The sequence below is a fragment of the Hemiscyllium ocellatum genome, chromosome 42, assembly GCF_020745735.1.
Source record: "Hemiscyllium ocellatum isolate sHemOce1 chromosome 42, sHemOce1.pat.X.cur, whole genome shotgun sequence".
NCBI classification, from domain to species: Eukaryota; Metazoa; Chordata; class Chondrichthyes; order Orectolobiformes; family Hemiscylliidae; genus Hemiscyllium; species Hemiscyllium ocellatum.
Window position 1 is genome coordinate 8,976,300 of NC_083442.1, and position 14,901 is coordinate 8,991,200.

The following is a 14,901-nucleotide window of genomic DNA, read 5'->3' on the forward strand; positions in this document are numbered from 1 at the left end:
CATTGACTGAATTTCATGTGAATATCCTGATTCAGTTACCACTGTTATTTGTTCCTCTTTCACCCAAAGATGGTTCTTGGTCTCAACTGCTGTGCTCATTGCCACAGGAGATGAGCTAGTTAATCAAGTGATGTACAATCAAATAATTAGGGTTCAGTAACATTGAAAATAAATTAGAAAAGTACTTTTTATTTAATGTGTAATCTGTTTTTGCTTTAGTTACAGATGTGATGATTTTGTGGTGAATGATACCAAGATGGGCCTGGTTCAGAGGGTCAGAGAGCATCTACAGAACTTGGAGAAGTATGTGTGGATAAGTTAATGGTACTATAATCTTGACTGTTTTCAGGTTTATTTTCTGGACTAGTTTATCTTTTGGATGCAGGTTTTAGAAATCAAAAAAATGATTTCAAACAATGTTTGTATGGAACCCTGGAATAAGCTTATCAGACAATATAGGTACAAGAGAGCAAAAAGATGAGGTGAGTCTAAATAAAAATTGAAAGAACTTCTGATGCTGAAAATCAGAAACAAAAACAGACATTGTTGGATAAGCTCAGTAGGTCTGGCAGTATCTGTGGAGAGAAAACCAGAGTTAATGTTTCAGCTCCAGTGACCCTTTCTCAGTTCTGAGGAATTGAACTTCTGCTTGTGATATCTTAGTGAGCTGTGAATGAACCTTTCCTGCAGGAAAACTGATTTTCCAGCATTGACAACAACTGTCCTATCTCGTTTAGAAAATAGTGTTAGTTCAATATGTACTTTGGGAGTAGAAATATGGTTAATGAGTTATAACATTACTTTTTTTGCTCTGATATAGGGATTTAGAACATAGAACACTACAACATAGTACAGTTCCATCGGCTTTTGATGTTGTGCTGACCCTTGATCCTACTCTAAGATCAAACTAACCTACTTACCTTACATTTTACTATTGTCCGTGTGCCTATTCAAGAGTCACCTAAAATGCCCCTAATGTATCTGAATCTACTATCAATGCTGGCAGTGCATGCCACACACCCACCACTCTCTGCGTCTACCTTTGACATCTCCCCTAAACCTTCCTCAAATCACCTTAAAATTATGCCCCCTCATGATAGACATTTCTGCCCTGGGAAAGTGTCTCTGACTATCCATTCTATCTATGCCTCTCGTTATTTTGTACACCTCAATCAAGCCACCTCTCATCCTCCTTCACTGCAATGAGAAAAGTCCTTGCTCCCTCAATGTTTCTTCATAAGACATGCCTTTCAGTCCAGGCAGCATGCTGGTAAATCTCTTCTGTACTTTCTCTAAAGCTTCCACATTCTTCTTAGAATGAGGTGACCAGACTGAACACAGTATTCTCAGTGTGCTCTAACTAGGGCTTTATAGAACTTCAGTATAACCTCAAAGCTCCCCCTGCTAATGAAAGTCAACACACCATATGCCGCCTTAACAACCCTATCAACCTTGAATGGCAGCTTTGAGGGATATCTGGACGTGGACCCCAAGATCCCTCTATTCCTCCACACTGTCAAGAATCCTGCCTTTAACCCTGTAATCTGCAATCAAATTCGACCTTCCAAAACAAATCACTTCACATTTTTCCAAATTGAATTCCATCTATGACCTTTCAGCCCAGCTCTGCATCTTGTCAATTTTCCAATGCAACCTACAACAGCCCCCCATATTATCCACAACTCCACCAATCTTTGTATCATTGGCAAACTTACCAACCCATCCTTCCACTTCCTCATGCAAGTCATTTATAAAAATCCTAAAGAGCTAAAGTCCCAGAACGGACACCTGCAGAATATCACTGCAGGCTAAATAATTTCCATCAACTATCAGCCTCTGTGTTCTATTGGCCAGCCAATTCTGCATCCTGACAGCTAAATTTCTCAGTATCCCATACCTCCTCACTTTCTGAATGAGCTACCACAGGGAACCTTATCAAACGCCTTGCTAAACTTTATATATGGAGTTGAGTGTGTGGAGCTGGAAAAACACGGCAGGTCAGGCAGCATCTGAGGAGCAGGAGAATCTATGTTTCGGGCATGAGCCCTTCATCAGGAAGAGGGCTTGTAGACGGAGGCCTGAGAGATACATGGGAGGTGTTTGGGATTGGGGGGTGGCGGGGGCGGGGGTGGGGGTGAAGGTAACTGAGAGTGCGATAGGTAGGTGAAGGAGGAGGTGATGGGAAAGGTAATGACAGTTCAGGAGGGTGTTGCTGAATTGGAGGCTTGAGACTGGGATAATGTGGGGGAGAGGAAATGAAGAAACTGGTGGAATCCATATTTATCTCGTGTTGTTGCAAGGTCCCAAGACAAAATATGAGGCGTTCTTCCTCCAGGCGTTGGGTGGTAATAGTTTGGTGGTGGAGGAAGCCTGGGACCTGCATATCATTGACAGTGGAAGGGGGAGTTGAAGTGTTCAGCCATGATGCAGTGGGATTGGTTGGTGCAGGTGTCCCAGAGATGTTCTATGAAATGATCCGCCTGTCCTGTCTCCCCAACGAATACAGCGGTTTACATTGGTAGAGGTACAGGTAAATTTCTGTCGGGTGTGGAAGGATCTTTTGGGGCTTTGGATCGAGGTTAAAGGAGTGGGTGTGGGCTCAAGTTTGCACTTCCTGCAGTGGCAGGGAAATGTGCCAGGAGTGGGGTGTGGGCTGGTGGGGGCGTGGACCTGACAAGGGAATTGTGGAAGGAATAGTCTCTCCAGAATACTGATAGGGTTGGGGAGGGAAATGTATCTCTGGTGGTGAGGTCCATTTGGTTTACCTGGACCATCTCAGACACCTTCCTCCCCTTCCATGACCTCTCCATCTCCATTTCCAGTGACCAACTAATCACGGACATTTACTAAGCCCATAGGCTCCCACAGTTACCTAGACTACACTTTCTCCCACCCTACCTCCTGTAAAAGCATCATCCCTTATTCCACTTCCTCTGCCTCTGTCCCTAGGATGACCAATTCTACCTTATAAAATCCGAGGTGGCCTCCCTATTCCAAGATCGCAATTTCCCTTCCGATGTGGTTAACGATGCCCTCCAGTGCATCTCCTCCACTTCCCACACACCCCACCCTTGAACTACAACTCTCCCAATGCAACAATGACAGAACCGACTGGTCTTCACCTGTCATCCCACCAACCTCCGCATCATCCTCTGTCACTTCCGCCACCTACAAATGGACCCCACCACCAGGGATATATTTCCCTCCCCAACCCTATCAGCGTTCCGGAGAGACCATTCTTGCGACTCCCTTGTCAGGTCCATGCCCCCCCCACCAGCCCAAACCCACTCCTGGTACCTTTCCCTGCCACCACAGGAAGTGCAAAGCTTGCACCGACACGACTTTGCTCACTTCCATCCAATGCCTTAAAGGATCCTTCCACATCCGGCAGAAATTTACCTGTATCTCTGCCAGTCATCTACTGTATCTGTTGCACCTAATGTGGTGTCCTCTACATTGGGGAGACAGGATGCCTACTTGTGGATCGTTTCAGAGAACATCTCTGGGACACCTGCACCAATCAACTCCACCGCCCCTTCAACTGAACACTTCAACTCCCCCTCCCAATCTCTTAAGGACATGTAAGTCCTGGGCCGCCTCCACCACCAAACCGTTACGACCCAATGCCTAGAGGGACTTGCAACCACACAGGATAAATGTAGATTTCAAGAGTTTCCTCATTTCCCTATCCCCCACATTTTCCCAGCCTCCCCCCCCCCCCCCCCCCCCCTTTCCAAACCCCATCCCCCTCCAATTATCTCTGTCCCCCGGTCCACAAGCCTCACTCCGGATTGAAGGGCTTATGCCCAAAATGTCGATTCTGCTACTCAGATACTATGTGACCTGCTGTGATTTCCCAGCACCACACTCTCAACTCTGAGAACTGCAGGTGCTGGAGATCATTTTCTTCTAAAATCCACATACAGCCACATCCACTGTTCTACCTTCGTCAAGGTAGAGATTTGACAAATAGCAGTTAAAAGTATTACCTTTGAAATGTTTTAGGGCATCTTTAGGTTTCTAAACGGCATGTTTAATGTTTTGTAACAGGCATAATAGCAATTCGCATTGTAATTATTTTCTTTACTCAATTGCTTATCAGTTCATAGTAAAAGGATTAAATTTGCAGATGATGGCTGTCCCATATTGATGTTCTGTTGGCAATAGTACCTTCCAAACAAGTGCTTTTAGCTCTGAGAAATGCTGCTGACACCAAGTTGAAAAGTTAGGGTGAAAACTTTGGCCTCACTGCCTGTCAGGGTGCTAACGTTTAAGAACAAAGAACAAAACAGCACAGGGATCAGGCCCTTTGTCCCACCATTTCTCTGTTGATAATGATACCATCTGTCTACATGTGGTCTATTCCTTGCCTATTCATGTGTCTGTCTGAATGCTACTTAAACGCTGTTTTTCCCAATTCCCACTGCAGTGTGTTCCAGGCACCTACCACCTTCTGTGGAGAAAAAAAATGCTTCCAAAAAGATTTTTGGAAAAGAGTGCTTCCAAATAAACCTGTTGGATTGTAATCTGATGTTGTATGATTTTTAACTTTTTCCATCCCAGTCCAACAATGGCACCTCCAAATCAGGAAAAAATATAGTTTTGCACATTGTTTCAGCCACTTTTGGAATATTACGTGCAATTTTAGTCTCCTTCCTATTGGAAGGATGTTGTGAAACTTGAAAGGGTTCAGCAAAGATTTGAAAGGATGTTGCTAGGGTTGGAGGATTTGAGCAATCTGGAGAGGCTGAACAGGCTGGGGTTGTTTTCCCTGGGCTGTCAAAGGCTGACTGGTGACCTTGTAGATGTTTATAAAATCATGACAGACGTGGATAGAATAAATAGTCTTTTCCCTGGGGTGAGGGAGTCCAGAACTACAGAGCATAGGTTTGGGGTAGTAGGGGAAAGATATAAAAGAGACCTAAGGGGCAACTTTTTCATGCAGAGAGTGGAGTGTGTATGGAATCGAGCTGCCAGAGGAAGTGGTGGAGGCTGGTTCAATTGCAACATTTAAAAGGCAGATGGATGGATATATGAATAGGAAGGGTTTAGAGGGATATGGGCCAAATGCTGGAAAATGGGACTAAATTAGGTTGGGCTATCTAGTCAGCATGGATGAATTGGACTAAAGGGTCTGTTTCTGTGCTGTACGTATCTATGACTTTATCTCTTTTAATCTTGCCCTGTAAATGTATGCATCGTTATATTTGACATTTCCACCCTTGGGAATGAGACTCTTGACTGTCCACCCTATTCATGCCTCTCATAATTTTATTGTTGCCTCTCCATCAGGTTGACCCCCCAGCTCTAGCAAAAACATTCCCACTTTGTTCAGCCTCCCCTTATAGCAATCCAGGCACCATCCTGGTAAACCTCTTTTGCACTGTCTCCAAAATCTCCACATCCTTCCTATAGTGTGGTGACCTGAGCTGCACATAATGCTCCAATTGAGGCCAAACTAAAGTTTGATATAGCTGCAAATGACTTGCCAACTTTTATACTTAATGCCCAACCAATGTAGGTAAGCGTGCTGCATTTCTTCATTACCAACTTTTATCCACTAGTGTTCCTACTTTCAGGGAGCTATGGACACACAGCTCCCTCTGTGTGTCAGTGTTCCTGTGTTTAGGATCCTGTCGTTTGTTGTATATTTCAAAATTCATCACCAAACACACTTTTTTCCAGATTATACTCTATCTGTTATTTCTCCGTCCAAGTTTCCAACCAATCTATATCGTGCTCTATCAATTGGCAATCTTCCTCATCCCTGTCCATACCTCCGCCAATTTTTGTGTTGTCTGCAAACTTACTAATCAGACCAACTACATTTTCATCAAAATCATTAATATATATTGCACACAACAGAAGTCCCAGCTTATGGAACCTTATGGAACACCACTGGTGATAGACCTTTAATTAGAAAAACACCCCTGTGCAACTACCCTCTGTTTCCTATGACCAAGCCAATTTTATATTCACCATGCCTGCTTACTGTGGATCCAATATGTTTAATCTTCTGGACAAGTCTACCTTGTCAAATGCTTAAAGTCCATGCAGACAACATCTACTGCTCTACCCTCATCAATTATCTTCTTCATTTCCTCAAAAACTTTAATCAAATTTGTAAGACAAGTCCTCCACCACAGAAAGCCATGCTGACAACATCTAATAAGTCCATTCTTTTCCAAATGCGAGTGAATTCTGTCTCAGAATCTTGCCCAATAATTTCCCAACACAGATGTAAGGCTCAAAAGGCCTATGCTGGATGCTCCCTGCATGCCATCATTAAACAAAGGAGCAACATTGTCTATCCTTTATTGAACAGGATCCCGTAGCAGTGGCGAAACAGGCCAAACGACCCAATGAGTCCACGTTGACCCTCCGAAGGGCTTCCTACCCATGTCCATTCCCCCTAGCCTACCCTGTAACCCAGCATTCTCCATAGCTAATACACCTAACCTACACATCTTTGGACACTACAGGGCAATTTAACATGGCCTGTCTTGCACGTCTTTGGACTGTGGGAGAAACTGTAGCACCCAGAGGAAATCCATGCAGACACTTGGAGATTATGTAAACTCAACACAGACAGTTGGCCAAGTGTAGAACAGAACCCAAGTGTCTAGCACTGTGAGGCAGTGCTAACCACAGCCATTGTTCTGTCCCTTGGTGTATTCTCACATCTCTCCAGTGGCTAAAGAGGTTACAAAGATCTCAGTCAAGGCCCCAGGAACTCCTCACTTATCTCCCTCCGTATTATGCGAAACATCCCATCAGGACCTGGGAACTTAGCCCTCTTAATGTTTTCATGGCGTCTAATACCACCACTTCCTTGATATTGACCATGCTCTATATATCCCTCCCTAGTCTTACCATTGTTCACGTCCTTTTCAATGAATACCAATGCAAAGCACTCATCAAGCTTCTCACCCACTTTCTCGGGCTCTATGCATAAGTTCACTCCTTTGTACTTAAGTGGACCCCCCCCCCCCCCCCCTTCCCTAGTTTACCCTCTTGCTCCTAATATATGTATAAAATGCCTTCGAATTCTCTGTAATCCTACTTGCTAAGGATACTTCCCATTTTACCCTCCTAATTCCCTATTTTAAGTACTTTCCTGCTTTTTTTATATTCAGGAATCTTGTCTGATTGCAGCTTCCCAAACCTTATGTATGCTTCCTTTACTTTTTAAGTAAAGTTTCAAAATCCCTTGTCATCCAGCATTCCTGGATCTTACCACCATTATCTTTGATCCTCACAGCAATCTGCTGGTCCTGAACTTTGATCATCTGGCCTTTTTTAAAAAAACGCTCATGTCAGTTGTGGATTTATCCTCTAACAGCTGCCTCCAATCTCATTTTTCCAGTTCCTGCCAAATAACCTTCCCCCAATTTAGCGCCTTCATGTGAGCACCAATTTAATTTTTAACCATGACTTCCTTCAGAATTATGATCACTGTTCCCAAAATCCTCCTCACTGAAACGTCAATTCCACAATTGCTGGGCTCATTCCACAATGCAAGATCTAGTACAATGCCTTTTCAAGTTGGGCATCTACACATTGTTTCAGGAGCACCTCCTGAACAAATTCTACCTCATCTAAGCCCTTGCCACTCAGGGAGTCCCAGTCAATATTGAGGAAGTTAAAATTACCCTTTACAACAGCTGTATTTTTACTTCTTTCTGTGCTCTAACTCTATATGTGTTCCTCTATCACATGCTGGCAATTGGGAGCCCTACAGTATTCTCTCTTTATTACAGGAGTAAAAAAGGTGTAATCATTGAGTTCTACCCATATGGCCTTGCTGGATGATCCCTCCAAGCTGTCCTCTCTCAGTACAACTGTGACATTCCCCTTAATCAGTAATTCAGTTCCTTTGCCCTTTTTACATCCACCTCTATCATGCCTGAAATATCAAAATCCTAAAAGATTGAGCTGCCAGTGCTGACCGTCTGTCAACCAAGTTTCTGGAATGGGTACAGTATCATAGTTTCATGTACTAATTCATCTGTCTCAACTATTATATCCATTGCATTTAGATGTGCGCTTGTAATGCTAAGGCATACAAGGCTATGGGCCAAGTGCTGGAAAGCTAGGTGCTTGTTTTTGACCAGCATGGGGTGTTCCTTTTCCTGTGCTGTAGGTCTCTCTGATTATGACCTAAGGAGCTGCAGGTTAATTCATTTTCTAGTCAGGTGTGGGCATCTTGCTGAGTAAATGTTCTCCCTCGGGTTTTGCTGGTCTTGGAATGGATGTGTGTATTGGCAAGCAAATAAAATATTTTATGGCCAAGTGTGTCATTTGCTGTGATAATTGAATACTTTCATTTGAAGTCTTAAATACATGTTCTTTTACTTTGTGTTAATTTGGTTTCCGTTGAAATTAATATTTTTTATTTAAAATAATTTTGTTTCGACATCTATCAGCCAAATTTTGCACATTGGCCCTCTTTTCATTGTGTATTTGTTATTTCGGTGCAAATGTTGCATGAAAGGTCTTGTTATAGTATGTTTTTAAAAAAGCTCGCATTTAAAGCATCTTGCGCATTAGCTTCTGTAAGTCTGGAATAAGAACAAGAAATGGGAGCAGGAGTAGACCATATGATCCCTAAACCCTTCATTGTCAATAAAGACTATAGTTGAAATTCTAAGTTAGCTCAGCATTGATCCTATTAAACCATCTTAAAAATTTTATAAGTTTCAGTGAGATTAATAGAATTAGCACATTGGTTCTGCAAGATTTTCTTCATTTCTTAATTCTTTCCAAGCGGTATTTAGACTGCTGCTATTCAGTCATTTACATTTACTCTGGACATAGTCTTTTTTAGTTTCTTTGAATTTAACAAAAGGAAATAAATCAATTATACTTAGTTTTTGAGGAGATTGCGACAGAACTGTGGAAGCTGGATGCCTGTCACAATAGATCGTAGAATAGTTACTGCACAGAAGGAGGCCAATCTCTCTCTGTGTTTGTGCTGATTCTCTGCAAACACATTTTGCTTACAGCCACTCCCACACCTTTTCCCTTTGGCCCTGCATTTGTTTTTCAGATAATAATATGATTCCCTTTTGGACACCTTGATGTCTCCATCATACTTTCAGGCAGTGCATCCCAGAATGTACACAAGATTTTCCTCTTGTTGAATTTCGTTAAACCTGTTGGGATGATTAAACCTGTTCATAATATAATTGCTGGAGAGCTTGGGTTCTTAAGTGGAGGAATTTTCTTTTAAGTTTGATTTGATTTTCAGTGTGTTAATGAAGGTTGTTTTTTAGTTTGAGAGAGGGTTGTTTGGTTTACATGCATTTAAGTGGGGCAAAAGTGAGGACTGTAGATGCTGGAAACCAGAGTTTAGATTAGAGTGGTGCTGGAAAAGCACAGCAGGTCCGGCAGCATCAGAGTAGCAGGAAAATCAACATTTTGGGCAAAAGCCCTTCATCCAATCTAAACCCTTACATGCATTTAAGCAAAGTCTTTAAAAATCCTTGAAGATTTGCATTTAAAAATGCAAACTGCATTTTTAAAAAAGTTAGAAAGGAAAAAAAATGCTGCTGTTGTTGAGAAACCAGAGTCCAGTAACACAGTCAGAACAACCCAGAACAGACAGACAGGGTGCCAGAAATGTCTAGCAACAGAAGTACTGTTAGTTTAGCAACATCCAAAATAGTCAAGACAGAAAGAAAAAACTTCTGAGCGGTTTAAAAGAAAGCCAGAAACCCAAAGACCTGAAGTTACCAAACCCATATCAAATATTAAGTGAGCTGTATTAGCAGTTTAAAGGTTTCAAGAAAAGACACTAAAGAAATCAGCATCACTCTTGCCAAAAAGAAACTGATTACAACAATGCCAGTTGTTGAGAATTTAAAGTATGGACAAGGAAGACCTTTCAGCTGAGGTTTGAGAGTGTGTTTAAGATTTGTTTATGGTAAAATAATTGAGCCTTTCTTTTCATAGTTGTAGTAAAAAAAATTAAGAATTCTTGTGTAGCATAACAATGAGTTATGAGAAAATTTGTAGCTCAAATTGAGGTTTTGGATACAAGTTTGCTCGCTGAGCTGGAAGGTTCATTTTCAGACGTTTTGTCATCATACCAGGTAACATTATCAGTGAGGCACTGGTATTAATGACCAGCTTTCTATTTGTACAGGTTTCAAGCCGGCTAAGATAAAAGGTAGGGAGGAGGGACTTGGGGGAGGGGCGTTGGGAATGCGATAGATGGAAGGAGGTTAAGGTGAGGGTGATAGGCCGGAGAGGGGGGTGGGAGCGGAGAGGTCGGGAAGAAGATTGCAGGTCAAGAAGGCGGTGCTGAGTACGAGGGTTCGGACTGAGATAAGGTGGGGGGAGGGGAAATGAGGAAGTGGAGAAATCTGCATTCATTCCTTGTGGTTGGAGGGTTCCTAGGTGGAAGATGAGGCGCTCTTCCTTCAGCTGTTGTGTTGCTGTGGTCTGGTGATGGAGGAGGCCAAGGACCTGCATGTCCTTGACGGAGTGGGAGGGAGAGTTAGTGTTCTGCCACAGGGTGGTTGGGTTGGTTGGTGCGGGTGTCTCAGAGGTGTTCTCTGAAACGTTCCATAAAGAGGCGTCCTGTCTCCCCAATGTAGAGGAGGCCACATCGGGTGCAGCGGATGCAGTAAATGATGTGTGTGGAGGTGCAGGTGAATTTGTGATGGATAAGGAAGGATCCCTTAGGGCCTTGGAGGGAAATGAGGGGGGGGGAGGCATAAAAAGGCGCAAATTTTGCATTTCTTGCGGTTGTAGGGGGGAAAGGTGCCGGGAGTGGAGGTTGGTTTGGTGGGGGGTGTGGACCTGACGAGGGAGTCGCAGAGAACACCTCTGGGACACCCGCACCAACCAACCCAACTGCCCCGTGGCTGAACGCTTTAACTCCCCCTTCCACTACGCCAAGGACATGCAGGTCCTTGGCCGCCTCCATCGCCAGATCATGGCAATACGACGCCTGGAGGAAGAGCGCCTCATTTTCCATCTAGGAACCCTCCAACCACAAGGGATGAATGCAGATTTCTCCAGCTTCCTAATTCCTCCCCCCCCCCCCAACCTTATCTCAGTCCCAACCCTCTGACTCAGCACTGCCTTGTTGACCTGCAATCTTCTTCCCCATCTCTCCGTCCCCACCCCCTTTCCGGCCCATCACCCTCACCTTAACCTCCTTCCACCTATTGCATTCCCAACGCCTCTCCCCCAAGTCCCTCGTCCCTACCTTTTTATCTTAGCCTGCTTGGCACACCTTCCTCATTCCTGAAGAAGGGCTTATGCCCGAAACGTCGATTCTCCTGCTCTTTGGATGCTGCCTGACCTGCTGCGCTTTTCCAGCAACACATTTTTCAGCTCTGATCTCCAGCATCTGCAGTCCTCACTTTCTCCCTGTGTATAGGTTTCCTTGGGTAGGTGTGTCATTTCCTGTTATTTTTTCCTCTGAGGATGGTAAATGGGGTCCAAGTAAATATGTTTGTTGATAGAGTTGTAAACTAGCCACCAGGATACATGAACATCAACTAGCCACAACAAGATATGACCCACTCTCAGTAGTATCTTCACATACTGATGAGGAAGGACACCACTTCGACTAGGACAACACATCCATCCTAAGACAAGCTAAACAGAGACATGCATGGAAATTCCGAGAAGCATGGAATTCCAATCGGAACTCTATCAACATACATATTGACTTGGACTCCATTTATCACACTCTGAGAAAAAGAACAGGAACTGACATCATCAACCCAAGGAAAACTAAACACACAAATAGAAAATGGGTCACTAACGCCAGTGCTTTACCAGAGGCTCACTGATGATGTTACCTAATATGGTGATGAAACATCTGAAAATGAACCTTCCACTTCAGTGAGCAAATTTGCATCCAGCATGATATCATTTGTTTTCTCTCTCTATGTAATAAACTTTGTGTTCTTTTGTTAAAAGAACAGTTGGCAGCATCGTGTGAATTTGTTCAGTTACTGACCACCACTGTAAACAAGTAGCAAAACTCAGTATCAAGCAACATTTCACTCTGGGATCCATGTATTACTATCAGCTGGGATCATAACACTTCCATCTGGTTCTTGATCCTTCCACAAATGTGAGTAGATTTTCTCTCTCTAATCTCTCCAGCTCGTGATTTTGAATACTTCTATCAACCTTCCTCTAAACCCTTTCCTTTAAGAAGAATAGTCCACCACCTCACTCGATCTGTGTAACTGCAGCTTCTGTCAAGAAACTTTGCACTTTCTCTTAATTCTTTTATCTATCCATCCTAAAGCTTGGCGCCCAGACTGGAAAAACTTGGCCAACTGAAGTAGAACCGGTGATTATATAAGTGCACTGTAATTTCCTTGTTCTTAATCTCTATACCTTTCTAGATAAAGCCCAGATTATTGTGTGCTTTATTGACTGTTCTGTCAACCATTCCTCCCACCTTCAGTGTGTACACACCCAAGTTCTTCTCTTTTCATCTGTTTAGAATTATAACCTTTGTTATATTCCTGTTATGATTCCAAGTGATGTTAGTATTACACAGGTTAGATTCTAGAAAGAGATCTGGCCTGAGATCGTTTGATTTTTCAACAAAATGAGCATAAGCACAAAAGGCTGTAAATTTGACCTAACAAGACACAAAGGGGGAGAAAAAAACAAACTAAGCTATCTAAATATGACACCATTTAAAAGCACTCGACAAAGCTTCACAATTAAAAAAAATCTGGAGAAATTACCTTCCTATCAAATTTGTATGTTTGACTTCACTGCTTTTCTCTGCTCTGGTCCTGTGAACTGAGGCCTTTATTCTTGACCACTGGTACGACCCAGAGCTTAAACATCCTCAGTTTCTAATAGTCTCTAGAGTCCTAACTAAATACTACTCGTCTAGAAGTTTAACGAACCTCATTTTTTCATTGAGGTAACTTATTGCTTTTAACTGCTCTGATCAATTTCCCTTTTCAAGGAGAGACTATACATACATCTAATCCGTCTCTCTTTTATACCCAAAAGTTTTTGAACTACTCTTTCTTTTAAAAAAAAATCCCACATCCTAGGCTCTGCTAAATTAATAGTTTCCTCTCTCTCTTTTCTGTTTTCCGTCTATTGTAAACCCCCAAAGTATAAATCATAGTTCAAGAAACTTGCTTTTTAAACCCCTTCATAAAAAAGAAAGACATCCATGTGCTATCAATAATGAATTCCTTGGTTTTGCCGGCATTGAGAACTAGGTTGTTCTCAGTCCACCATTTTTCCAGGTCTTCCACTTCCTGTCTGTAGTCTGTTTCATTGCCATCTGAGATTCAACTGACTACAGTGGTGTCACCAGTAAACTTGGAAATGGCGTTAGTCTGATATTTGGTGACGCAGCCATTGATATACTGTGAGTACAGTAGGGGGCTGAGTATGCACCCCTGGTAGGCTCCAGTGTCGAGTGTTAGTGAGGATGAAATACTGTACCCAGTCTTCACTGATTGTGGCCTGTGGGTCAGGAAACTGAGGATCCAGTTGCAGAGAGTGGGGCTTAGTCTGAGATCACTAAGTTTAGTAATCAGTCTCAAGGGGATAATAGTGTTGGAAGCTGAACTGTAGTCAATGAGTAGGATTCTTACATCGATGATCTTGGTGTCAAGATGTTCTAGCGAGGAAAGAAGGGCAAACGTTATGGCATTTAATGTGAATCGGTTGGTCTGATAGGCAAACTGGAGTGGGTCAAGAGTAGTGGGGAGACTGGAGTAGATTAATGCCATGACCAGCCTTTCAAAACACTTCATGACCACTGAAGTTAGGGCCACTAGGTGGTAGTTATTGAGACCTGCTGTATGAGTCGCCTTAGGCACAGGGAGGATGTTGGCCCTTTTGAAACAGGCAGGGAGAGGGTGAAGATGTCCGAGAAGACCTCTGCCTGTTGATCTGCACATGCTCTGAGTGCACTGACTGGCACTTGGTCTTGTCCCATCACTTTCCTTGGATTCACATGAAGGAAAACTGATCTGACCTCTGCAGTGACTGTTGGGATAGATTTGTGAGGATTTGTCGGAATAGGTGTTACCTCTCTGCTAAAATTCTGCTCAGTGAGCTTGGAAGGCGTTGAGACAATCTGGGAGGGATATGTCATTGCTATCTTGCACAGTCTCATTTTAGAACCTGTGATGTCATTCAGTCCTTTCCATTCACTCTTAGATTTTAGCAGATTCATCCAGGGTTTCCTGTTGGAGAACACCCAGATTGACTTCCTCCGTATGCAGTCCTCCACATACTTGCTGATTAATTCTGTCACACTGGTGGCGTAGTCATTGCTTCAATTTTGCCTGAGCCAGATCAGTTCTTATTCCAAGCTGTCTGTCCTTCAGTTAATCCAGCGTGGGGTCAGTATGGTGGTTTACATCTACCTCAATGCCAGTGTTCAACTTCAGCCTCTGCCAACTGTCTGTGAGAAGTTTGCATGTTCTCCCTATGTCTCTTGAGTTTCCACCACAGATATGTGCAGGTTAGGTGGATACACAATGTTAAATTGTTTATAGTGTCCAGGGATGTGTAGTCTAAGTGAATTAGCCCTATAAATGAAGGGTTACGGGGATAGGAGAGAGATTGAATGGGATGCTATTTGGATGGTAAGTGCAGACGTGATGAGCCAAATGGCCCCCCTGTGCACTGCAGGGATTCTATAATTCAAATCATGCTTACTTTGGATTGTTCTTTGTCAATTTCCCTAGCCATCTTAAGCTTTATGGATAGTGATTACTGTCCTGAACTGATGTCCAACTGACACTAGACCTACTTGGAGTAAAAAGTGAGGCAATGTAATTGTATCTATTTGTTTCTGCCCTCATTTTTTCCTCTTTGACTCTATTGGATCACTTCTTGCTCCTACACTCCAATGTTCTCTTTATAAAAGATTATAACTCT

At 43.0% G+C, this 14,901-nt stretch overlaps 1 protein-coding gene across 2 annotated transcripts in view; it reads left to right on the plus strand.

Annotated features, from left to right (window-relative positions):
• Positions 1-14,901, plus strand: part of usp3 (ubiquitin specific peptidase 3) — a 215,072-nt gene that overhangs the window by 57,483 nt on the left and 142,688 nt on the right. The window contains exon 4 of one of the 2 annotated variants that reach the window (XM_060853655.1): positions 220-303. The exons of the other annotated variant lie outside the window; for it this stretch is intronic. Coding sequence (XP_060709638.1) covers positions 220-303 — 84 coding nt within the window. The remainder of the gene's footprint in view (positions 1-219; positions 304-14,901) is intronic. 2 annotated transcript variants of the gene reach the window in all.